The 27,422-nt window shown below is 45.5% G+C and overlaps 1 protein-coding gene across 1 annotated transcript; it reads left to right on the top strand.

Annotated features, from left to right (window-relative positions):
- The first annotated feature begins 11,559 nt into the window (after positions 1-11,559).
- slc34a2b (solute carrier family 34 member 2b) lies at positions 11,560-25,762 on the top strand. Its single transcript, XM_061239097.1, has 12 exons — positions 11,560-11,617; positions 12,967-13,098; positions 13,833-13,961; positions 14,258-14,401; positions 15,796-15,907; positions 16,785-16,980; positions 17,506-17,601; positions 21,009-21,129; positions 22,418-22,585; positions 23,426-23,542; positions 23,836-23,960; positions 25,205-25,762. The coding sequence occupies exons 1-12, from the start codon at positions 11,560-11,562 to the stop codon at positions 25,760-25,762; spliced, it is 1,956 nt and encodes a 651-aa protein (XP_061095081.1).
- The last annotated feature ends 1,660 nt before the right edge of the window (positions 25,763-27,422 follow it).

Here is a 27,422-nt window from a genome sequence, read left to right as displayed (position 1 = left end):
GTGTGTGTGTATGTGCGCATGTGTGTATGTGTGTGTGTATATGTACAGTGTGTATGTGTGCGTATATGTGTGTGTGTGTATGTGTATGTACAGTGTGTATGTGTGTGTATATGTGTGTGTGTGTGTATGTACACTGTGTGTGTGTGTGTATGTATGTGTGTATGTACAGTGTGTATGTGTGTGTATATGTGTGTGTGTGTGTGTGTGTATGTACACTGTGTGTGTATGTGTGTATGTACACTGTGTATGTGTGTGTGTATGTGCGCATGTGTGTATGTGTATGTGTGTATGTACACTGTGTGTGTGTGTGTGTGTGTGTGTGTTTATGTGTGTATGTACACTGTGTATGTGTGTGTGTGTGTGTATGTACAGTGTGTATGTGTGTATGTACACTGTGTGTGTATATATATGTGTGTGTGTGTGTGTATGTACACTGTGTGTGTGTGTGTGTGTATGTACACTGTGTATGTGTGTGTGTATGTGTGTGTATGTACACTGTGTATGTGTGAGTGTGTGTGTGTGTGTGTGTGTGAGTGTGTGTGTGTATGTACACTGTGTATGTGTGAGTGTGTATGTGTGAGTGTGTGTGTGTATGTGTGTGAGTGTGTGTGTGTGTGTATGTGTGTGTGTGAGTGTGTGTGTGTGTGTGTATGTGTGTGAGTGTGTGTGTGTGTGAGTGTGTGTGAGTGTGTGTGGTATATGACAGGTGCATCCAGGTGAAGGCCCATGGGTTCCAGGTTTACCCAGCTACATGCTCCCTATCAGCCCAGCACTTTGGCCTGGTGTCACAAACCCCCAATAAACTTTTATTTTTAGCCAACCTTTGGCTGTGAGGGGATTCTGGGTCAAGACACTATATCTGCACATAAAATCACCCTGATCACGTGATCTTGGAATCATCCTGATATCATGACCACAGCTGTTTGTAGAATACTTGGCCTTGTGTGTGTATAGTGTTGATTTCTGGTAGTTTGTTGCTCACCAGATGGTCTTTAAGAGATAATTCTGTAGTCATGGATTATGTTTGTGTTCTGTAGGGTGTGGGTTAAGTTCTATTTAATTTTGCTGTTCGCAGTGAGGCTAAATGGTGATCAGCAGGGTAATTTTCCATGTGTCTTGTTGTCTTGTTATTAAGAAGAGGGTATTGGTCGCCTCTTCAAAATCTGTATCCTGTGTGAAAATCCTGTTGAACCTGAGCAATTGTGATTTGATCAGCTCCATGGAAAGTTTAGAGTCTTTATATGTCAATGGTGAATAGGATAGCTTCCTAAACTATTTTAGTGTTTTTCATGATGTTTATGAAGTTGTATGTGTCTTTTATTTCGCTGTTATGTTTTGTGGACAGCGGGGTAGTGGGGTTAGAAACGGGATTAGGTGTAGGGTTAAATTCTGCAGGGACACCAAACATGAATTTCCAGAAAATGAAATGTTTTAATCCAAGGTCTGCGAAATAGAGTACATTACATCCGCAGACATTCTGCATGAATTCTGCTGTACATTCAAATAAAGATGATTTATTGATGAATGCTTTGGAAGGTATCTCCTGGATTCAGAGACAGGCTTACCTTCAGAGGAGACGGATTGGTCTTGGGCGATAGGAAGGTTATACGCTCACTGAGCAGAGCAGGTCTCTGTGACATTAAAGCACTCTAATCACTCATGTTTTATCATGGATCCCTGAAACAACGCACTGCCTCATATGGCAGCACTGAGAATCTGCATTTCAGTGGTGACCTTTAAACATGAGCTGTGTGTGTGTGTGAGTGTGTGTGTGTGTGTGTGTGTGTGTGTGAGTGTGCATGTGTGTGTGTGTGTATATGTGTATGTGTGTGTGTGTGTGTGTGTGCGCGTGAGTGTGTGTGTGTATATGTGTATGTGTGTGTGTGCGTGTGTGTGTGTGCGTGAGTGTGTGCGAGTGTGTATATGTGTGTGTGTGCGAGTGTGTGCGAGTCTGTGTGAGTGTGTGTGTGATTTTGTGGGAAAGCTTTTTGTTTTTGTTCTTCCAGGTGCATTTTTAGTGTTTATAAGGCTTTGTAAAAAACAATGGTTGGACCTGGATCATAAAACAACATCATACAAATGCACACACACGCATCCACACTCACACATACACACACACACACATACACACCCATGCGCACGCATACACACACACCCATCCACACTCACAAATACACACCCATGCGCACGCATACACACATATACACACACATACACACACACACCCATCCACACTCACACATACACGCCCATGCGCACGCATACACACACACCCATGCACACACACATATACACACACATACACACAAACACACACACACAGCTGATACACATTTAATTCTCAGAGATTAATTATCTGTGGGAAGATGAATTTAGCAGTTGATTGGCAGCTCAAAGCGATGCAGGGCGGACCATTAGAAAGAACATCACACATGAAAGGGAACAGCTGAATCCCAACAGCGCTAATCCCATAGGACGGGCTCACAATAAACCCACAACTAAACATAACATGATCCGCTTTAGAGCAACCTACTGCCAGCGCTACTGCAGTTTAACACTGAATTATCATATGTTCACAGATATTTGCATGTAATTGTGAATGATAAATCAGCATTATGAGCAGCCTTCTCCGCGCAGGAACACAACACAGACCTCTGTGCTTAAATGAAGCCGTTTCAAACGGCATTGGCTCCGCGTGAGGAGTATTACACGGTGGCCGCACACTGATGATCAGTTTGTTATTTTCTGTGACTTCAGATAAAGGAAGCACGGTTCATCATCCACAATTCAAATTATTATTTCACTTGAGTAATAAAACTGAAGAAAAAAATAAAAACATTTTTAAGGATTTCTGTGATGATGTGTGTGCAAAGAAACAGTCCATTAGCGTCCCAGGTCCACAGAGCAGGGCAACTGAGTTAGCAGGATAACTGCACTGAGGTTTCTGAGAGACATTTCTGCGAGAGGTTTCTGGTAGAGGTATCTGAGAGAAGTTTCTGAGGGAGAGTGAGGTTTCTGAGAGAGGTTTCTGAGGGAGAGAGAGGTTTCTGAGAGAGAGAGAGGTTTCTGAGAGAAGTTTCTGAGGGAGAGAGAGGTTTCTGATGGAGGTTTCTGAGGGAGAGAGAGGTTTCTGAGGGAGAGAGAGGTTTCTGAGAGAGAGAGTGGTTTCTGAGAGAGAGCGGTTTCTGATAGAGGTTTCTGAGAGAGATTTCTGATAGAGGTTGCGGATAGAGGTTCTGAGAGAGGTTTCTGGGTGAGGTTTCTGAGGGAGAGAGAGGTTTCTGAGAGAGGTTTCTGAGGGAGAGAGAGGTTTCTGAGAGAGATTTCTGAGGGAGAGAGAGGTTTCTGAGAGAGGTTTCTGAGAGAGGTTGCTGATAGAGGTTTCTGAGAGAGGTTTGTGAGAGAGGTTTCTGAGGGAGAGAGAGGTTTGTGAGAGAGGTTTCTGAGGGAGAGAGAGGTTTCTGAGAGAGGTCTCTGAGGGAGAGAGAGGTTTCTGAGGGAGAGAGAGGTTTCTGAGGGAGAGAGAGGTTTCTGAGAGAGAGAGAGGTTTCTGAGAGAGATTTCTGAGGGAGAGAGAGGTTTCTGAGAGAGATTTCTGAGAGAGGTTTCTGAGGGAGAGAGAGGTTTCTGAGAGAGGTTTCTGAGAGAGGTTTCTGAGGGAGAGAGAGGTTTCTGAGAGAGGTTTCTGAGAGAGGTTGCTGATAGAGGTCGTTGCTGGTGGTCGGGGGTTAAGTTGCACCGTCATGTGCTTCTCCTGCACATGATGTCCACTGGCAAGCAGCCAGGGATATACTCCCTGGAGGTTATACATATTAATATATAAACAATTAAATGCCTTTTTAATGACTAATTTAGGGGGGTTAATCTTTTGTAGATTTTGAAGCTGTAAAACGCTTAGTGTGACACACCTCCAGGTTTGTGGATAAGCACTGGAACCTTAAAGACTGTGGGGAATTGATGACACAGCTGGTCAAAGTGATATCAGTGATTAGAGACCCTCACTTCCAGCCCTGCATCAGCCTTAACCCTCATATTGTGTTTGATTTTATGACCGCTTTTATGTTTGGGGTGAAATTGACCACAACGGGTTGAATTGACACAAAATTATTGTAATAGAAAAATATTGACACTTTGTGTGTCGCCTTCTTATTGGCTCCCAAATAACTAGCCAGACGCTTTTAATCCAAAGCGATTAACAAGTGCATAGGTTCTTCCACAAGTTAAAAACAAGTGCATAGGTTCTTCCACAAGTTAAAAACAAGTGCATAGGTTCTTCCACAAGTTAAAAACAAGTGCATAGGTTCTTCCACAAGTTAAAAACAAGTGCATAGGTTCTTCCACAAGTTAAAAACAAGTGCATAGGTTCTTCCACAAGTTAAAAACAAGTGCATAGGTTCTTCCACAAGTTAAAACCATCCAAAACTAGCAAAACACCCATGAGGAGCTGTTCTAAACAAAAAGACAATAGCCATAAATATGAAAAAGTCTGTGAGAAGCATCTCATTTTAGAGCGTGAGGTAAGTGAAAGTCTGACACCTGTATGGGAAAGAATCATCCACAAAGAAATCTGAGATAAAAATGAAAAAATGGTTGTACATTTTTTTACATTTTATACAGCTACAGAGGGTGAAGCTAACCCCACACAGCAACCTTTGAATGCAAAAGTTTGTACTGGACTGAAAACATTATTTCTTGTTTACTGTTTAATCCCATAACTCATATAGTATCATTGTCAAAAGATTTTAAAAACTTCCATCACATTTCTTCCCCATTCTGACATTTGGTCTGAAAAACAGCTGAACCTCTTGATCATCTATGCTTGCTTGTATGCAATAATTACTGTTACATGATTGAATGATTAAATATGGTTCACAGGTCTACCTAATAAAGTGATCACTGAGTGTATATACAACATGTATATATACACACACACAAATGCACATACATATACAAATGCAAACACTGTACATACACAAACAAACACACAAATACAAATACACACACAGTACGTGCACAAACACACACACCTATACATGTGCAAACAAAACACACCCAAAGGCATTCTGGGTAAAACACTGCTGCTTTGCACTGCATTCTGGTTAAAACATGGCTGCCCTGCATTGCATTCTGGGTAAACACTGCTGCACTGTATTCTGGGTAAAACAATGCTGCTCAGCATTGCATTCTGGGTAACACACTGCTGCACTGCTTTGCATTCTGGGTAAAACACTGCTGCTTTGCACTGCATTCTGGTTAAAACATGGCTGCCCTGCATTGCATTCTGGGTAAACACTGCTGCACTGTATTCTGGGTAAAACAATGCTGCTCAGCATTGCATTCTGGGTAACACACTGCTGCACTGCTTTGCATTCTGGGTAAAACACTGCTGCTTTGCACTGCATTCTGGTTAAAACATGGCTGCCCTGCATTGCATTCTGGGTAAACACTGCTGCACTGTATTCTGGGTAGAACAATGCTGCTCAGCATTGGATTCTGGGTAACAGACTGCTGCACTGCTTTGCATTCTGGGTAAAACACTGCTGCTCTGACCTGTAGTTCCAAAGATGTGTCTAATTCTTACTTGCCCACTACTATTGACTGAATATACAACTCTTGTACTCAACAGTAGGCAAGTAAGCGTAATTGGACAGGGGCCTACTGTTCTCAGCACTAATAGCAGAGTATATATGCAGTGCACAGTATGAATACCATTTGCATAGTGCATACAAATAACTGTGACAGCAGTTGAACACAACATTCCAATTTAGAAGTTAGGCATTTAGCAGTAAAGTTTAGCAAAAACTAAGCGAAGTAGACAACAATGTTGTCTGGCAGTCAGAGGGTTGCCAGTTCAATCTTGTCCTGGGTTTGTTGAAGTGTCCCTGAGCAAGACACCTAACCCCCAAATGCTCCTGACGAGCTGGTGCAGCCAATCGCTGTTGGTGTGTGAGTGTGTGTGTGAGTGTGTGTGTGTGTGTGTGTGTGTGTGTGTGTGTATGTGTGAGTGTGTGAGTATGTGTGAATGGGTGAATGAGAAGCATCAATTTTGGATGAAGGCACTATATGAATGCCAACCGTTTACCTTTTCTACTGGCACCCGGCACACTGATGGTCCATGACGCTCTGTCACACCTTCCTGCTCCTCTGTTCCTGTTTGTTTTCTACACAGCTCCCCTGCTCCTCTGTTCCTGTTTGTTTTCTACACAGCTCACCTGCTCCTCTGTTCCTGTTTGTTTTCTACACAGCTCACCTGCTCCTCTGTTCCTGTTTGTTTTCTACACAGCTCACCTGCTCCTCTGTTCCTGTTTGTTTTCTACACAGCTCCCCTGCTCCTCTGTTCCTGTTTGTTTTCCACACAGCTCACCTGCTCCTCTGTTCCTGTTTGTTTTCTACACAGCTCACCTGCTCCTCTGTTCCTGTTTGTTTTCTACACAGCTCACCTGCTCCTCTGTTCCTGTTTGTTTTCTACACAGCTCACCTGCTCCTCTGTTCCTGTTTGTTTTCTACACAGCTCACCTGCTCCTCTGTTCCTGTTTGTTTTCTACACAGCTCCCCTGCTCCTCTGTTCCTGTTTGTTTTCTACACAGCTCACCTGCTCCTCTGTTCCTGTTTGTTTTCCACACAGCTCACCTGCTTCACCTTCATATGGAGTCACCTGCTTCACCTTCAGAGTGTGATGATCCGCCATATTCTACAGACACCGCTGAGGCATTAGGTTGGGTTAAAAACCATCATTCTGCCAGACACCAGATTTCATCCACGTCACGTGGTCTCGAACCCAATGCCTGGGATTGGTGTGCGTGTGCTGGTTTTTATTCCAGCCTCAGATCTTGGTTATATCATTCGTTTAATTATTTGCTGAATAAGGGCAGGTGGTTTGCTCACAATGTATATAAAGTGGAATGTGTTATTTGTGCTGTCTAAATAACATCTGTTCCTTATATTCTGTGCTTTAATGCAGATAAATGCATGTGGCTGAATGAGTCATTTGAATAAATTAAGGCAGCGTTGAATGGTTGGAAGAAAACCCTGCATACACACAGCCCTGCGTGGCGTGGCAACGAGGTTGAGACCACTGATCCATCGACGGCAACTCCCTCACCACGACCTGTGCATGGATTCAGAAATGAACTTCCCCTTCTCGGCCAGCAGATGGCGGCTGATGCAAAGTTAACGCAATTCTTACTGGTATTATCCCCTCGGGCAGATGACGAACCAGAAGTAATTTATCTTTCCCAGCGTTTGGGGAAAAACGCCCAAGAACGAGGGCGAAATTCTGAAAAGGATTAACGACTTTCCCCCATTCAGAGAAACAATTAAAATCCTGGTCTAATGCCTACATCGCAGTTACTGGAGTTAAGGGAAATTCCGTGACATTTTTATGTCATGCGTTCAGTGAGTTGTGAACTCTGGAGAATACTATCTCCTTCACGGAGGATTTTTGTCTCGGATACTAGGATATTCACGGTATCTAACTTAACCTTTCAGAGATGTCCTTTGAGCAGGTCTTTATTTTAAAAGTTTTCATTTCATTTATTAAAATAGTGATGTGCATGCCTAATCTGGCTTTCGGGCCTGCCGGGCGTATTAAGAAGTGTTAATGTTCGTCTGATTTCAGTGACCAGCTTGACCCACGAACATAAAGGCGTTTTATTTCTGTTGTTTAAAATGACGTAATACGGACATATTGAGAAGTTCACTCCTGCCTCAGTAACCGCACCAGCAGAAGTCTTAATGTCTCGGCTAAAAGCCATTCCGTTATTGCCAGCTTCACTGCAATGAAGTCAAATTACTGCACTTAAAAATGTACATTTACCACCAGCATAGTACAATATAGTACATTGTAGTTAAATTGCTGTTTTGGTGGCCTTAGGATCCTGGAGTACTATAATTTATTCAGTATCAATTTATTCTCCCCCATCCATTTAATTTCCAATATTATGTAGCAGTGCGGCACGGATGGTGTAGTGGGTAGCACTGCCGCCTCACAGCAATGAGATCCTGTCCAGGGTGTATTCTTCTCATTCACCCATTCATACACACACTCACACACCAACGGCGATTGGCTGCCATGCAAGGCACCGACCAGCTCGTCAGGAGCATTTGGGGGTTAGGTGTCTTGCTCAGAGACACTTCAACACAGCCTGGGCGGGGGATCGAACCGGCAACCCTCCGACTGCCAGACGACTGCTCTTACTGCCTGAGCCATGTCGCCCCCATGGCTTGGTGCCATTCAGTGTAGAGTTTGCTGTACATACGTTAGTTTTACCCAGCGCGACTTACAGTTGATTAGATTAATGTGGGGGGCAATGTGGGGTTAAGGGCTTTGCTCAAGGGCTCAAAAGCATTGATCCACCAACCTTCTGGGTCCCAGTCATGTACCTTAACCACTAGGCTAAAGGCTGCCCCCTGTTGCCCCCATGTTAACCTGTTTCCTCCAGGTACGATGGTTTCCTGCCACAGTCCAAAGACATGGAGGTTATGTTAATTAGAGACTCTAAATGTAGGTATGAGTGTGTGAGTGAATGGTATGTAGGTATGAGTGTGTGAGTGAATGGTATGTAGGTGTGAGTGTGTGAGTGAACGGTGTGTAGGTGTGAGTGTGTGAGTGAACGGTGTGTAGGTATGAGTGTGTGAGTGATTGGTGTGTGGGTATGAATGTGTGAGTGAATGGTGTGTGGGTATGAGTGTGTGAGTGAATGGTGTGTGGGTATGAGTGTGTGAGTGAATGGTGTGTAGGTATGAGTGTGTGAGTGAATGGTGTGTGGGTATGAGTGCGTGAGTGAATGGTGTGTGGGTATGAGTGTGTGTGAATGGTGTGTAGGTATGAGTGTGTGAGTGAATGGTGTGTAGGTATGAGTGTGTGAGTGAATGGTGTGTGGGTATGAGTGTGTGAGTGAATGGTGTGTGGGTATGAGTGTGTGAGTGAATGGTGTGTGGGTATGAGTGTGTGAGTGAATGGTGTGTGGGTATGAGTGTGTGAGTGAATGGTGTGTGGGTATGAGTGTGTGAGTGAATGGTATGTAGGTGTGAGTGTGTGAGTGAACGGTGTGTAGGTGTGAGTGTGTGAGTGAACGGTGTGTAGGTATGAGTGTGTGAGTGATTGGTGTGTGGGTATGAATGTGTGAGTGAATGGTGTGTGGGTATGAGTGTGTGAGTGAATGGTGTGTGGGTATGAGTGTGTGAGTGAATGGTGTGTGGGTATGAGTGTGTGTGAATGGTGTGTGGGTATGAGTGTGTGAGTGAATGGTGTGTGGGTATGAGTGTGTGAGTGAATGGTGTGTGGGTATGAGTGTGTGAGTGAATGGTGTGTAGGTATGAGTGTGTGAGTGAATGGTGTGTAGGTATGAGTGTGTGAGTGAATGGTGTGTAGGTATGAGTGTGTGAGTGAATGGTGTGTGGGTATGAGTGTGTGAGGGAATGGTGTGTGGGTGTGAGTGTGTGAGGGAATGGTGTGTAGGTATGAGTGTGTGAGTGAATGGTGTGTGGGTATGAGTGTGTGAGTGAATGGTGTGTGGGTATGAGTGTGTGAGTGAATGGTGTGTAGGTATGAGTGTGTGAGTGAATGGTGTGTGGGTATGAGTGTGTGAGTGAATGGTGTGTGGGTATGAGTGTGTGAGTGAATGGTGTGTGGGTATGAGTGTGTGAGTGAATACAAACATGGACTGAAACAGACCCTGGTCAGCCTCCAGCCTCAAGGCTCCCAGCTGACACTCGAGCATTCTTCTACCCTTTAACCTCCATGAGCGGCTGAAATTATGCTCTGCTTTTTTGTGGTGCATTCTTTTCCAAGAGTAGAGTTGCACGGTTGTGCCAGAACACTATTTAATTCAGATACAGGCTATTTAATTCAGACACAGGCTAAAACAGACCTATCAGAAACAGGCTAAAACTATTGAAAAACTATTACATAAACATACAGATGGGCGAAAAAAACATACTGTCAATTGAAAAGATAAAGGCAATATTTTCGTGAATGAAATTGAACAAATTTAACATCATACACACAGCTGTGAACCATCAACGACAAGAATTTGTTTTACGAATTACTAATGCACCTGTTGCAATGAACGGCTACCGACAAGCCACTGCATAATAGGCTGTTACACAACTTACGCGAATGCTCCCGTCAGCGCACTAACAGACGCGTATACATGAGCACCGAATGATTCGGCCCTTATCTCTCTGGCGGGATGGAACCTGCTCGCGCTGGTGGATCGATGACTGTCCCACATTCCACGCGGATACCTGTAAGGTCAGCACGAGCGACTCCCGTTAAACCTTGAAACAATCAAAAGTCCTCCGCGCACCACCCATGCCCGCCCCCCACCCGCCGCCCCCGTCCCGTCCTGTGCCGTCCCCCACCCCCCAGGTCTATAAAAACACGGCACGGATCAATACACCACAGGTAGTTTCGGGCACGCACCTGCACCTGTACTTGCACAAAGGACTACTACGCTGCCTGCGCCAAACCAACCTAGGCAAGTGAGTTGGACACCTTGTGTGCGCTAGAGCGGGCGCAATGCTTCCAAAATGTGTTCGACTATTTGTGTCCTGTATGTGTTTATTAAATTTATCACATTTGGCGTAAACATCTCGTGCCTTACAGTAAATGTCCTGCTGATTGACGTACAACGAGCTAACTACAACTGAGCTGGACAACTTGTGGATGCTATAGCGTGGAAAAACTTTGTTGGGTTATTTACGAAGGCTATAGGTCGTATGTGTTCATTACATCGATCAAACCTGGCGTAAACATCCCCGTGCGTTTCAGTGAAAGGAATTGCTTTCCTCACAATGTTCACAACCTGCGCGCGCGTCGGAGCAGAAGGGCATCACCATAAACAATAATGGCGTATTCCGTGATCTCTCGTTGTTTGCTGAGACAATTCACAATTCACATTGGTAATTTGGGACATGCTTATGATTTAAGGGCGATATGACAGTATTGGGCCTATTTCATTTTATAAAAAATAAAAAAAGGGTCACTTTTAAATTGATAGTGGTGGGTTTTCTTCTTGTGGAAACTCTCCAGACTACATACAAATAATTATGTCATAGCAATCCTGTGTGCGATTGTCTAATATTTCTTTGTATAAATATGTATTTGCGCAATATGACGCATGGACCGATGTAGCTCAACCCCACGTCCTCGTGTTTAGAGGGGGGATTGTGACTTTTATGTGGAATTATTTTGTCAAGCAGGAAGATCCCCATTGGACATTGGACGTTGATAAAAGCAAGATCACGATGATCAATACAGTAATGTTTATAGGAAGTGAAGGATGCGTAGGCGATAAGTTGTTTCCTTTCCACGCTTCGCATCTTGTGACAGGCTACCCTTTGAGGGCTTCAAAAATAAAGTTTTTTAAGGAAGTATCTAAGAAGACTTTCCTATTTTAAACGAAAATTGGCCTGCTCTTATTTGGAATTAAGTTTTTAAACACCCAACATAATGACTGCGTGTCGGTTTCAGTGATAATAGTGGCGGTTATATAAATATGTATTTTTAGGTTATAGTTTGCTATCTATATATATGTTTTTATTATTTTGTAGATAATGGGTCCACACCGGGACAATGATAGCGCTTCAATGGAGGCCCCTCATGGCGAGCCAGGTTTGTGTTCTTAAATTGCCGTTTTATTGCTTTGTTTTGGACTTAACTGCACTCTTTCTCGTTTCATATCTGGAGAGTCAATATAATTGCCATTCTATGTTAGCCGTTGTGTTGCATTGGAAGGCTTTTATTTGGGGGACATAACACATTCAAAAGTGTATTGAAAATATATAGATGTATTGCATAAAGATTTATTGCTAAATATATTTTAGTTTGTGGCTCTTTGGTGTCAGTGGTGTATATGTGAATATCGCCACCAGAATGCATGCGTTAGCTAAAATGTCAGTATAATGGCATGTGTTGGAAAATATAGTTGGATTCCGTGTATTCAAATGTATTGCTCTATGTAATGCACAGACCAGGGTGAAAGACGTAATTGTTTTGGATTCAAATGCTTTTCCACACTTTACTGAGCTTGTCTGGTGTATTGTTACCAATTCTGGTCCTGATGGTTGGCTCAATTGCACAGGCAAGATAAATCGAGCTGAGAAAAGTATTTGAATCCAAAACAATTGCATATTTGACCCAGGGCTAATTGGGCAGTGCAGTACACAAGCCTGTAGCCTAGTGGCTAAGGTACATGACTGGGACCCAGCCTGGTGGTTCAAGCCCCAGTGTGGCCACAATTAGACCTGCTTCGTCTAATCAGCTGTAAGTCGCTTTGGATAAAAGGTTTCAGATAAATACTGTAAATACTGTAAACTACTGTAAACGTAATGTGTATTCGTTGTGAGCGGTGTATAAATGTGTATAAGTACCGTAAACTTAATGTGTATTTATTGTGAGCGGTGTATAAATGTGTATAAGTACCGTAAACGTAATGTGTATTTATTGTGAGCGGTGTATAAATGTGTATAAATACCGTAAACGTAATGTGTATTCGTTGTGAGCGGTGTATAAATGTGTATAAGTACCGTAAACGTAGTGTGTATTCGTTGTGAGCGGTGTATAAATGTGTATAAGTACCGTAAACGTAATGTGTATTTGTTGTGAGAGGTGTATAAATGTGTATACGTACCGTAAACGTAATGTGTATTCGTTGTGAGAGGTGTATAAATGTGTATAAGTACCGTAAACGTAATGTGTATTTGTTGTGAGAGGTGTATAAATGTGTATACGTACCGTAAACGTAATGTGTATTTGTTGTGAGAGGTGTATAAATGTGTATAAGTACCGTAAACGTAATGTGTATTTGTTGTGAGAGGTGTATAAATGTGTATACGTACCGTAAACGTAATGTGTATTTGTTGTGAGAGGTGTATAAATGTGTATAAGTACCGTAAACGTAACGTGTATTCGTTGTGAGCGGCGTGTAAGCGGTGGGCTCTCTCCGTGTCTCACCCCTGCAGGGCTGGCCGGCGACGGGTCCAAGGACACGCCCGTCCTCCCGGCCTACTCCACCATCGCGCTGGAGGAGGAGGAGGAGGCCGTGGACCCCTGGAGCCTACCGGAGCTCCAGGACACGGGAGTGAAGTGGGCAGGTGAGCCGGTCGCGCCGGAACGCACACGGAGCGCGAGCGCGTAGCAATAAAGTTTATAATGACAAAGTCTAACGGTCACAGCCTGTGACTTTGGGGTGAAAGGGCGTAAATATGAATTCAGTGATATGAAGATAAACAACATTTTGTTTGTTTTGCTCAGGCGCGTTCACAGAAACACCCGTTTCTGTGCGTCTCCGTGAGAGTATTCTCTCCGGGAGAGGAGGGTTCCCGCGCGGTCCACCGGGGAACCCTGCTCGGTGGCGCGAAGTGTGGAAGCTCGCAGACAAATAACCCGTTACCTGTCAGTTACGCCCAGAGATCTGTCAATCGCAGGCAGAGAGCTGTCAATCACTGTCCGATACCTGTCAATCAATGTGAGATCGCTGAATCACTGTTTTCGGCTACTTTGCCTGGAACAAGGGGTTTGAATCTCAAATGCACATTTATACTTTTTTAATAATTATTATATTTGTGTTTCTCGGGACTGTAGTTCCTGAAGTTGTAGTTGTCTTGGTATGGTAGTTACAGACTTGGCCTATCTAACTTGTGTACTGGACACATGTTCATGGCCTCACAACCATATGAATTGCACCTTATCTGTTCTGTTCTGTTGTTTGCTGTATGACCTTGATGTGCATGGTTTTGTATGTCACTTTGGATAAAAGCTTTCTGCTAAATATAATGTACTGTAATGTGTTTATTGAAGTGTTCTTCTCTCTCTGGTCTCCGTTCAGAGCTGGATGGGAGGGGGAAGGTGTTGCGTGTGGTGACGTCGTTGGGGAAGTTCGCCCTGCTGGTGGGGTTCCTCTACATGTTCGTCTGCTCTCTGGACGTGTTGAGCTCGGCCTTCCAGCTGGTGGGAGGTAAGGTCCGCCCCCCCGCCCCCCCTCTGATTGGCTGTGGAAGGGAGGTTGAGCGCTGATTGGCTGTGGAAGGGAGGTTGAGCGCTGATTGGCTGTAGAAGGGAGGTTGAGCACTGATTGGCTGTGGAAGGGAGGTTGAGCGCTGATTGGCTGTGGAAGGGAGGTTGAGCTCTGATTGGCTGTGGAAGGGAGGTTGAGCGCTGATTGGCTGTGGAAGGGAGGTTGAGCTCTGATTGGCTGTGGAAGGGAGGTTGAGCGCTGATTGGCGGATGAGTGGACCTGTGCGTGCTCTCCAGGGAAGGCTGCGGGGGACATCTTCCAGGACAACGCGGTGCTGTCCAACCCGGTGGCAGGGCTGGTGATCGGCGTGATGGTGACCGTGCTCGTGCAGAGCTCCAGCACATCATCCTCCATCATCGTCAGCATGGTGTCGTCAGGACGTGAGTTACACACACTACACACTGTACACTATACACTATATACTGTACACACTATACACTGTACACTATACACTATATACTGTACACACTATACACTGTACACTATACACTATATACTGTACACACTATACACTGTACACTGTACACTATATACTACACACACTATACACTGTACACTATACACTATATACTACACACACTATACACTATACACTATACACACTATACACTGTACACTATACACTGTACACTATACACTATATACTACACATACTATACACTGTACACTATACACTATATACTGTACACACTATACACTGTACACTATACACTATACACTATACACTATATACTACACACACTACACACTGTACACTATACACTATATACTGTACACACTATACACTGTACACTATACACACTATACACTATACACTATATACTATACACACTATACACTGTACACTATACACTATATACTATACACACTATACACTGTACACTATACACTATATACTACACACACTATACACTGTACACTATACACTATATACTACACACACTATACACTGTACACTATACACTATATACTACACACACTATACACTGTACACTATACACTATATACTGTACACACTATACACTGTACACTATACACTATATACTATACACACTATACACTGTACACTATACACTATATAATATACACACTATACACTGTACACTATACACTATATACACCACACACTATACACTGTACACTATATACTGTACACACTATACACTGTACACTATACACTATACACACTATACACTATACACTATACACACACTATACACTGTACACACTATACACACTATACACACACTATACACTGTACACACACACACTATACACTGTACACTATACACTATACACTGTACACTATACACTATACACACACACTATACACTGTACACTATACACACTATACACACACACTATACACACTATACACTATACACACACACTATACACTGTACACTATGCACATTATACACACTATACACTATACACACACACTATACACTGTACACTATACACACTATACACACACACTATACACTATACACACACACTATACACTGTACACTATGCACATTATACACACTATACACTATACACACACACTATACACTACACTATGCACATTATACACACTATACACTATATACATGCACTATACACTGTACACAGCTTGAGTACACACACATATAGACACACAGAAACTCTCACACACACAGAGCTTGAGTACATACACACACACAGACTCTCTCACTCTCACACACACACACACACACACACACACACACATACAGTGGCAGTGTGTCTCAGACGGTGTGTGTGCTCACAGTACTGGAGGTCCAGTCTGCTGTGCCGATCATCATGGGGGCAAACATTGGCACGTCTGTGACCAACACCATCGTGGCCATGATGCAGGCAGGGGACAGGAACGAATTCCGCAGGTACTGCCACCTGCTCCCCAACACCTGCTCCTCAACACCTGCTCCTCAACACCTGTTCCTCAACACCTGCTCCCCAACACTTGCTCCTCAACACCTGCTCCCCAACACCTGCTCCTCAACACCTGTTCCTCAACACCTGCTCTCCCCAACACCTGCTCACCTGCTCCTCAACACCTGCTCTCCCCCAACACCTGCTCCTCAACCCCTGTCCCCCAACACCTGCTCACCTGCTCTCCCCCAACACCTGCTCCTCAACACCTGTCCCCCAACACCTGCTCCTCAACCCCTGCTCCCCGACACCTGCACCTCCTGTGTACCCCAAAATCTACCCTCCCCAACAACTGTGTCACCAAAAACTTAACTTAAACTTAACCTGTGCTGCTTTGTATTACAAGTGTCTGTCATATGTGAATATACATGTGAATATGATGTGAATATGATGTGGATGTGATGTGAATATGATGTGGATGTGATGTGAATATGATGTGATGTGAATATGATGTGGATGTGATGTGAATATGATGTGGATGTGAATATGATGTGGATGTGATGTGAATATGATGTGATGTGAATATGATGTGGATGTGATGTGAATATGCTGTGGATGTGGTGTGAATATGATGTGGATGTGATGTGAATATGATGTGATGTGAATATGATGTGGATGTGATGTGAATATGATGTGGATGTGATGTGAATATGATGTGATGTGAATATAAATGTGGATGTGATGTGGATGTGATGTGATGTGATGTGGATGTGATGTGAATATGATGTGATGTGAATATGATGTGGATGTGATGTGAATATGATGTGGATGTGAATATAAATGTGGATGTGATGTAAATTTGGCTGAAGTGTAGCCCCCTCTCCTCAGGGCGTTTGGCGGGGCCACGGTGCATGACTTCTTTAACTGGCTGTCGGTGCTGGTGCTGCTGCCCCTGGAGGTGGCCACGGGCGTCCTATACAAGCTCACCAAGGTGATGATCGACTCCTTCCAGATCGAGTCGGGCGAGAACGCCCCGGACCTGCTGAACGTCATCACCGACCCCCTGACCGACTCCATCATCCAGGTCAGCCTGCCGCCTATTCATTCATTTACTTCATTATCTCTTCCTTTATTTATTCATTCATTCATTTATTTGCACCCTGAATAAAACCAACAACAATAACAACAATGCAGAATAACAGGTGCTTGTGTTGGGGGTTGAGGGTTAGGAACCAACCTCAAAATTTAGAAAAAGATTTTATTTATGAAGAAGACTAGACATATTCATACACAGACAGGCATATCTACACACACATATACAAACAGTCAGACATACAGACAAACATATTTATTTACATATACTGTATGCAGCAGAAAAAGAACAAAAGCAAATAGTGTACATGCAAGCAGAAGTAAAGTTAATCTTGTAGATCGGGCTGCAAAGTCTCTTTTAAAAGCCTTTTGAGACAGAAAGACTATAACTATTCATAAAGAATTAACCCCTGTCACTGCTATTCATGAAACATTAGTCCCTGCAATCTGACATTGCTGGACTCATTGTCTCTTTAAGGATGGCCATTGATTATGACATCACAATGTTACTTTGCAGCTTGACAAATCCGTGATCAACCAAATCGCCACGGGCGACCCGGAAGCCAGGAACAAGAGCCTCATCAAAATCTGGTGCAAAACTGAAACGAACCTGGTATGAACAACCGCCACCAAACCCAGAACCTGTGAATATCAATGTATATAACAAATTCACTACTTCCTTCACCAAGCACTAAGCAGTTTACACTGCTAAAAGATCACCTTAACGTTGGTGCTGTTACCTTAATTGAGATTCTGAGAGCAGTCTCTAAAGGTTATGTGATTAGAACCATCCATTCTTTAGAGATATATGGCCCTGCTACACCAAGAACTGCACTGTGTAAGACGCACAAAGCAGGATTACTGAGTTAGCCAGATAACTGCGCTGTGTAAAACCCACAGAGCAGGATTAGCAAACTCTGTAACCCTGCTCAGTACAATCCCCCCATGGTGTGGTGGTTTACTGCGGCACAGGTAGCAGGTAAAACACCGTGAATCTTACCAAGTGAGCAGGGCTTTAGGGCGTTTAGTCAAACCCGACCCTGGGGCCTTCGTTTCAGATCTTATACTTATACAACTGACGCGTTACACTCTATTTCTGCCCGGCTGTGTGAGTCAGTAACAAGCAGAGACAAATAGAAGCAAAAGCAGGAAAGTGTTCTTATAAAAGGCAATGCATAAGCACTGATAATTATTAACTGCTACAGAGTGATTTAGACGGTTGGTGCCTCTGGGCTGTCTGTAGCGTTAGTAATATCAGCCTTGAGAGAGCAGGTCTGTTTTAGTGTGGAGGTTTATGGGAACAGAAATCTCTGAGTGCTTGTAAAAAGTCTGATTTTGTAGAAAACAGGTCTGGTCTTCCCAGTCTAGTCAATACTATTGTCCAATAAATCTGTGTCCATTTGTCTGCTGTGACCGTTTATGGGTGTTTTAGGACCGTTTGTCTCATTTTTATTTTGTTTTTAATATTTCCACATTGAAGGAAGTGAATGTGTTTTCAACTAGACTCGCAGAAGGTATATAAGGAACACATTTCCCAAATGTACCCTGAACGTATAATAATATTCTACTTGGGTACTAGTAATAATAATTTTACAAACCAAAACGTACAAACAAATGTTGCTGGCTAGGGGATATGATTGTATCACACCTGGGTCAAATACGTGATTGTTTTAGATTCAAATGCTTTACTGTGCTCTATTGATCTTGCCTGGTGAATTTGAGCCAGTCAAGATGACCAGAAGGCGGGGTTTGCAGTATTTCATTGGTTCCAATCCAACAGAGGTCACAATCTTAGTAAAGCCTAGACAAGTATTTGCCTCCAAAACAATTACATATTTGACCCAAGTCTGAATTGCATGTACAGTTGTGTTCAAAATAATAGCAGTCCAACATGACTTACCAGATCAATCACTGTTTTTGGTAGAAAATATATTACTACATGGCAAATAATTTACCAGTAGGTGTAGTAGAGTCATAGAAAACCAACAGACCCAACATTCATGATACACATGGTCCTGAGTCTGTGTAATTGAATAATTAATTGAAAGAGGCGTGTTCAAAATAATAGCAGTGTGGAGTTCAATTATTGAGGTCATTCATTCTGTGAAAAAACAGGTGTGAATCAGGTGGCCCTTATTTAAGGATGAAGCCAGCACATGTTTGCATGCATTTCTCTCTGAAAACCTGAGAAAAATGGGTCGTTCCAGACATTGTTCAAAAGAACAGCGTACTTTGATTAAAACGTTGATTGGAGAGCGAAAAACGTATAAAGAAGTGCAGAAAATAATAGGCTGCTCGGCTAAAATGATCTCCAACGCTTTAAAATGGAAAGCAAAACCAGAGAGACGTGAAAGAAAACGAAAGACTACCTTTCGAATGGATCAAAGAATAGCCAGAATGGCAAAGACTCATGAAGACTCATAAAGCCAATGATCAGCTCCAGGGTGATCAAAGACAGTCTGAAGTTAGTACTGTGACAATTAGAAGACGCCTGTGTGAAGCTAATCTATCGGCAAGAAGCCCCCGCAAAGTCCATCCATCCATCCATCCATTATCTGAACCCGCTTATCCTGATCAGGGTCGCAGGGGGGCTGGAGCCCATCCCAGCATTCATTGGGCGAAAGGCAGGAATACACCCTGGACAGGTCGCCAGTCCATCGCAGGGCACACGCACCATTCACTCACACACTCATGCCTACGGGCAATTTAGACTCTCCAATCGGCCTAACCTGCATGTCTTTGGACTGTGGGAGGAAACCGGAGTACCTGGAGGAAACCCACGCAGACACGGGGAGAACATGCAAACTCCGCACAGAGAGGCCCCGGCCGACGGGGATTCGAACCCAGGACCTCCTTGCTGTGAGGCGGCAGTGCTACCCACTGCACCATCCGTGCCGCCCCCCGCAAAGTCCCACTGTTAAAAAAAAGACACGTGCTGAAGAGGATACAATTTGCCAAAGAACACATCAACTGGCCTAAAGAGAAATGGAGAAACATTTTGTGGACTGATGAAAGTAAGATCGTTCTTTTTGGGTCCAAGGGACGCAGGCAGTTTGTCAGACGACCACCAAACACTGAATTCAAGCCACAGTACACTCTGAAGACAGTGAAGCATGGTGGTGCAAGCATCATGATATGGGGATGTTTCTCTTACTATGGTGTCGGGCCTATTTATCGCATACAAGGGATCATGGATCAGTTTGCCTACATCAAAATACTTGAAGAGGTCATGTTGCCTTATGCCAAAGAGGAAATGCCCTTGAAATGGGTGTTTCAACAAGACAACGACCCGCAAACACACCAGTAAGCAAGCAGCATCTTGGTTCCAGACCAACAAAATTAAAGTTATGGAGTGGCCAGCCCAATCCCCGGACCTTAATCCGATTGAAAACTTGTGGGGTGACATCAAAAATTCTGTTTCTGAGGCAAAACCAAGAAATGCAGAGGAATTGAGGAATGTTGTCAAATCATCCTGGGCTGAAATACCTGTTCATAGGTGCCAGAAGTTGGTCGATTCCATGCAACACGGATGTGAAGCAGTTCTCAGAAACCGTGGTTATACAACCAAATATTAGTTTAGTGAGGATTGCTAAATCCTGAAGATTTTTCAGTTTATACAGTAAATATTTGAGTTTGTAAAGAAAAATGCAGACACTGCTATTTTTTTGAACAGCCCAATATTCATTTTTCTTCATTTTCTGTAAAGTAGTTAAACAATTGACACATTTTTCTTCATATTTTGATTTAGGATATAATGTGCAGTGTTCCCAATGCATCGAAATAAAAACTATTATAAGGATTTTGAGCTTTACTCACGTTTTTAAACACACTGCTACTATTTTGAACACACCTGTACCTATATGGTACCAACCCAGTGTTTATACTTTTTTTTCTGCGAATGTAGGTTCAGTTTCAGAGGTTTATACGTTTTAAGTGTATTTCCTTTAAAGTGTGTGGCTGTGTTCCATGTTTTCAGGTTCTAAACCGAGCCCCCGTGGTTGTTTGTGTCCTGGTTGACAGGTTCTGAAGAACGTTACAGTGCCGGGGCCAGAGAACTGCACCAGTGCTGCCCTCTGCTGGGTGGAGGGAAACGTGACGTGGACGCTGAAGAATGTGTCCGTGACCGAAAACCTGGAGAAGTGTACGTACTGTAAAAACTCCTGCATCTGTCTTTCTCTCCGCTACCTGCACAGGTGTGTGTGTGTGTGGGTCTGGGTCTGGGTCTGGGTCTGGGTCTGGGTCTGGGGGTGTGTGTGTGGGTCTGGGTGTGTGTGTGTGTGTGTGTGTGTGTGTGTGTGTGCTGGACCAGGACGTGTGAATATTCAGGTCTGGGGTTAAAGCCCTGGTACAGGACGTGTGCTGTAGAGGTGTGGGCAGTGTTAGTCTATAGGTGTACAGGTGTGGGTAGTGTTAGTCTATAGGTGTACAGGTGTGGGTAGTGTTGGTCTTCAGGTGTACAGGTGTGGTGTCCTGATGTCCTGATGAAACCTCTGCTCAGTAATTTGAGGCTGCAGCAGAATCATCCCGGTTGGGATGTAAGTGTAGTCTGAGAGTAAATCCGGCTGCTGGTACAATGGCATCCTTTCATCTGGCTCATGACTCAACAGCCCCTCCCCCCTCCACCACAGAGCCCCATTCTTCTCCCTCTGAGGGTCAGAGACACAGAACACCACCCCCCCCCATAGCAGTACTATGAGTTCATTTTCTTGAGCTATTAGAACCAATAGTGTCTTGTGGTGGTTACTGTGGATGAAAGTAGTGTTGTAGTTTAGTGTTTGCTATGGGTGATGGTGCTGTGTGGTGTAATGGTTTCTATGGATTATGGTGCTGTGTGGTGTAGTGGTTGCTGTGGGTGACAGTACAGTGTAGTAGTTGCTATAGGTGATGGTGCAGTGTAGTGGTTGCTATAGGTGATGGTGCAGTGTAGTGGTTGCTATAGGTGACGTGCAGTGTAGTGGTTGCTATAGGTGGTGGTGCAGTGTAGTGGTTGCTATAGGTGACGGTGCAGAGCAGGAGTTGCTATAGGTGACGGTGCAGAGCAGGAGTTGCTATAGGTGATGGTGCAGTGTAGTGGTTGCTATAGGTGACGGTGCATTGTAGTGGTTGCTGTAGGTGACGGTGCAGTGTAGTGGTTGCTATAGGTGACGGTGCACTGTAGTGGTTGCTATAGGTGACGGTGCAGTGTAGTGGTTGCTATAGGTGACGGTGCAGTGTAGTGGTTGCTATAGGTGACAGTGCACTGTAGTGGTTGCTATAGGTGACGGTGCAGTGTAGTGGTTGCTATAGGTGACGGTGCACTGTAGTGGTTGCTATAGGTGACGGTGCAGTGTAGTGGTTGCTATAGGTGACGGTGCACTGTAGTGGTTGCTATAGGTGACGGTGCAGTGTAGTGGTTGCTATAGGTGACGGTGCTGTGTGCCTCTCTCCAGGCCAGCACATCTTTGTGAACGCGAGCCTGCCGGACCTGGCTGTGGGCCTGATCCTGCTGGCCCTGTCCCTGCTGGTGCTCTGCACCTGCCTCATCCTCATCGTCAAGCTGCTCAACTCCATGCTGCAGGGCCAGGTGGCCGTGGTCATCAAGAAGATCCTCAACACAGGTGAGTCACCGCACAGGTACACTACAGGTGAGTCACCGCACAGGTACACTACAGGTCTGTAATCTCACAGGTACACTACAGGTGAGTCATCTCACAGGTACACTACAGGTGAGTAATCTCACAGGTACACTACAGGTGAGTAATCTCACAGGTACACTACAGGTATGTAATCTCACAGGTACACTACAGGTGTGTAATCTCACAGGTACACTACAGGTGTGTAATCTCACAGGTACAATACAGGTCTGTAATCTCACAGGTACACTACAGGTGAGTAATCTCACAGGTACACTACAGGTGTGTAATCTCACAGGTACACTACAGGTGAGTAATCTCACAGGTACACTACAGGTGTGTAATCTCACAGGTACACTACAGGTGTGTAATCTCACAGGTACACTACAGGTGTGTAATCTCACAGGTACCCAACAGGTGAGTCACCTCAAAGATACACACACATTCCACACTCAACAAAGGCACACAGGTGAGTGATCTTGTGGGTACAGGTGTTGGTGTTTAATGAAGAATACTTGCTAGAATACTTGCTGAAATCCTGCTGTTTGATAGTCAACTCAGGTGAAAACATCCTGCAGTTTGATGAGCAACTCAGGAACATAAATCCTGGCGTGTGATTGATCAGCTCAGGGGCACAAACCCTGTAGCTGATGATCAGGTCAGGTACATTCAACACATTTATATACATTTAGCACATTTAGGTACATTTAACACATTTAGTACATACTTTTGCAGTAAAACTTGCATAAATACATCCTGAAGCAGGTTATAGGTGATGATGATGATGATGATGATGATGATGAAGGTACTCTGTACTTCCTGCAGATTTCCCCTTCCCCTTCGGCTGGGTGACGGGATACCTGGCCATCTTGGTGGGCGCGGGAATGACTTTCATCGTCCAGAGCAGCTCAGTGTTCACTTCTGCCATCACGCCACTCGTGGGTGAGTCCCGCCCCACACTGCCCTCTACTGGTCACACAGTGCACTGCTCAGACATTTTAATTTACTGCTGCCATCCTGCTCCACACTGCCCTCTACTGGTCACACAGTGCACTGCTCAGACATTTTAATTTACTGCTGCCATCCTGCTCCACACTGCCCTCTACTGGTCACACAGTGCACTGCTCAGACATTTTAATTTACCGCCGCCATCCTGCTCCACACTGTGTGGGCGTGTGGGGCGTGTGGGGCGTGTGGGGCGTGTGGTGGGCTGACGGTTCTCCCCTCTGCTGCAGGTATCGGGGTGATCAGCATCGAGAGAGCGTACCCCCTCACTCTGGGCTCCAACATCGGCACCACCACCACCGCCATCCTGGCCGCCATGGCCAGCCCTGGAGAGACGCTCGCCAACTCCCTGCAGGTGGGTCTCCCCCAAACCAACGCACCCCCAAACTCTCCCCCAAACCATCACACCCCCAAACCAACGCACCCCCAAACTCTCCCCCAAACCAACGCACCCCCAAACTCTCCCCCAAACCAACGCACCCCCAAACTCTCCCCCAGACCAACGCACCCCCAAACTCTCCCCCAGACCAACACCCCCCCAAACTCTCCCCCAAACCAACGCACCCCCAAACTCTCCCCCAAACCAACGCACCCCCAAACTCTCCCCCAGACCAACGCACCCCCAAACTCTCCCCCAAACCAACGCACCCCCAAACTCTCCCCCAGACCAACGCACCCCCAAACTCTCCCCCAAACCAACGCACCCCCAAACTCTCCCCCAGACCAACGCACCCCCAAACTCTCCCCCAAACCAACGCACCCCCAAACTCTCCCCCAGACCAACACCCCCCCAAACTCTCCCCCAAACCAACGCACCCCCAAACTCTCCCCCAAACCAACGCACCCCCAAACTCTCCCCCAGACCAACGCACCCCCAAACTCTCCCCCAAACCAACGCACCCCCAAACTCTCCCCCAGACCAACGCACCCCCAAACTCTCCCCCAAACCAACGCACCCCCAAACTCTCCCCCAGACCAACGCACCCCCAAACTCTCCCCCAGACCAACGCACCCCTAAAACAACACACTCGCATGACAACACACCCCCAAACTTTCACCCCAAACCAACACCCCCCCCCAAACTTTCACCCCAAACCAACACCCCCCCCCAAACTTTCACCCCAAACCAACACACCCCTAAAACAACACACTCGCATAACAACACACCCCCAAACTTTCATCACAAACCAACACACCCTGAAACTCCCACCCCAAACCAACACACCCCCAACCTCTCATCCCAAACCAAAACACCCCCAACCTCACCCCAAACCAACACACCCCCAAACTCTCACCCCAAACCAACACACGCCAAAACTCCCACCCCAAACCAACACACCCCCAACCTCTCATCCCAAACCAACACACCCCCAACCTCTCACCCCAAACCAACACACCCCCAAACTCTGACCCGAAACCCAAACACCCACAAATTCTCAGCTCAAACTAACACACCCCTTAATGTTAACGATAATAACAGGACTCACACGACTGTGTGTATGGTTTTTAAAGCGCAATATGTAGGCTGTTTATCGTGGTGGTACATGTGGCTGTAGGCCTTACGGACCGCAGTACTGACTGGGTTTCCTGTGTTGTCAGATCGCTCTGTGCCATTTCTTCTTCAACATCGCGGGGATCCTGCTGTGGTACCCGATCCCCTTCACCCGAGTGCCCATCCGCCTGGCCAAGGCGCTGGGCAACAAAACCGCCAACTACCGCTGGTTCGCGGTGCTGTACCTGGTGCTGTGCTTCCTGGTGATGCCGCTGACGGTGTTCGGGCTGTCTCTGGCCGGCTGGCAGGTCCTGGTGGCCGTGGGCGTGCCGGTGGTGGCCCTGGTGGTGGCCGTCGTCGTCATCAACACCATGCAGGCGCGCTGGCCCCGGCTGCTTCCCGCCGTGCTGCGCTCCTGGGACTTCCTGCCGCGCTGGATGCACTCGCTGGCGCCCATGGACCGCGTGGTGACGGCCGCGATGGCCTGCTGCGCCCGGCGCTGCTGCTGCTGCTGCAAGTGCGCCCGGGCCTCCGGGCAGGAGGAGGAGGAGGAGGAGGAGAAGAAGAAGGCCCGGCCGCTGGAGATGTACGACAACCCCGGCCTGACGCGCGACGGAGACGCCGAGGAGGGGAGAGTGGGAGACGCCAAGGCCACCAAGATGTAGCTCCAGAGACAGCCCGAACACACACTCCTGCTCCAGACTCACCTCACACACACACAACACACAGACTCACCTTACACACACTCCTGCTCCAGACTCACCTCACACACACCCCTGCTCCAGACTCACCTCACACACACAACACACAGACTCACCTCACACACACACCCCTGCTCCAGGCTCACCTCACACACACCCCTGCTCCAGACTCACCTCACACACACACACACAACACACACTCACCTCACACACACACACCCCTGCTCCAGACTCACCTCACACACACACACACAACACACACTCACCTCACACACACACACCCCTGCTCCAGACTCACCTCACACACAACACACAGACTCACCTCACACACACTCCTGCTCCAGACTCACCTCACACACACACTCCTGCTCCAGACTGACCTCACACACACAACTCACACTCACCTCACACACACCCCCGCTCCAGACTGACCTCACACACACACTCCTGCTCCAGACTGACCTCACACACACCCCTGCTCCAGACTCACCTCACACACACAACTCACACTCACCTCACACACACAACGCACCGCCAAACAAATCAGGAGAAACGTGAACCGGTTTTCTGCACATGAACCGGGGTGGAGAACTGGGCTGATGTCTGATTTAGTTGGTCTGGTCTGATCTGGTCTGATCTGGTTAGATCTGGTCTGGTCTGGTCTGGTCTGATCTGGTTAGATCTGGTCTGATTTAGTTTGTCTGGTCTGGTCTGGTCTGGTCTGATCTGGTCTGATCTGATCTGGTCTGGTCTGGTCTGATCTGGTCTGGTCTGGTCTGATCTGGTCTGATCTGGTCTGATCTGGTCTGGTCTGGTCTGATCTGGTCTGATCAGGTCTGATCTGGATTCTAAGCAGAAAGAGTGGCAGAAAAATGTTGAAAGACGATTTGTATTGTGATTGCGCTGTACATGCCGCATTGTGATGTATTATGGAAAATGAATGTTGGGACATACTGTAATTTATATTGCGCTGATCTTTGATCGCTCCATTGCCGTTTGGCTCAGGAAGTGACTGTTTCGTCCCCCGACGTCCTCCAAACCAAGAGAGCTATAGCACAGCTTTTAATCAGCTACACACACCTCCAGTACAGAACTTACTGTCCGTTCACCGAAATGTACTTATCTGTTCGTGTTCAACATCTCAATATGGGCTACTCGTATTTTTAAATCATGACATACACAGCATGACATGTTTGCTAATGTTCATGTGGAATTCTCAGACTGTTAGATATTAATGGGGGGTCTGTGCAGCATATTAAAGTACTTTTTTTGAAGAATCTGTTTTAGCCTGCTATGGAAGAAAAATGGTCTGTTTCCAAACCAAAGGAGTTTGGCTTTATGTAAGGCATATTTCAGGTATTGTTATGGCTGGTTTATTTATTTTGTTTTGAATGACGTGTATTTAAAATGTAATGGAAGTATGTTTATCGAGGGAATGATCAAGGTCTTTTATGCTTGTGCTATTCTCTCTGTCTCTGTACTGTAAATTTAAAAACAACTATTTAAATACCTTTATTTTTATTTTTGAATATTTGTAAGCATTACACATGTTCAATTTATTAAAAATGAATTGCTTTTAAAAGTGACATTGCTATGGTGTGGTCGTTTGTGTGTGTGTGTGTGT

This window comes from Conger conger, chromosome 4 (assembly GCF_963514075.1).
Source record: "Conger conger chromosome 4, fConCon1.1, whole genome shotgun sequence".
NCBI classification, from domain to species: domain Eukaryota; kingdom Metazoa; phylum Chordata; class Actinopteri; order Anguilliformes; family Congridae; genus Conger; species Conger conger.
This window is presented reverse-complemented; position numbering and strand designations above follow the sequence as displayed.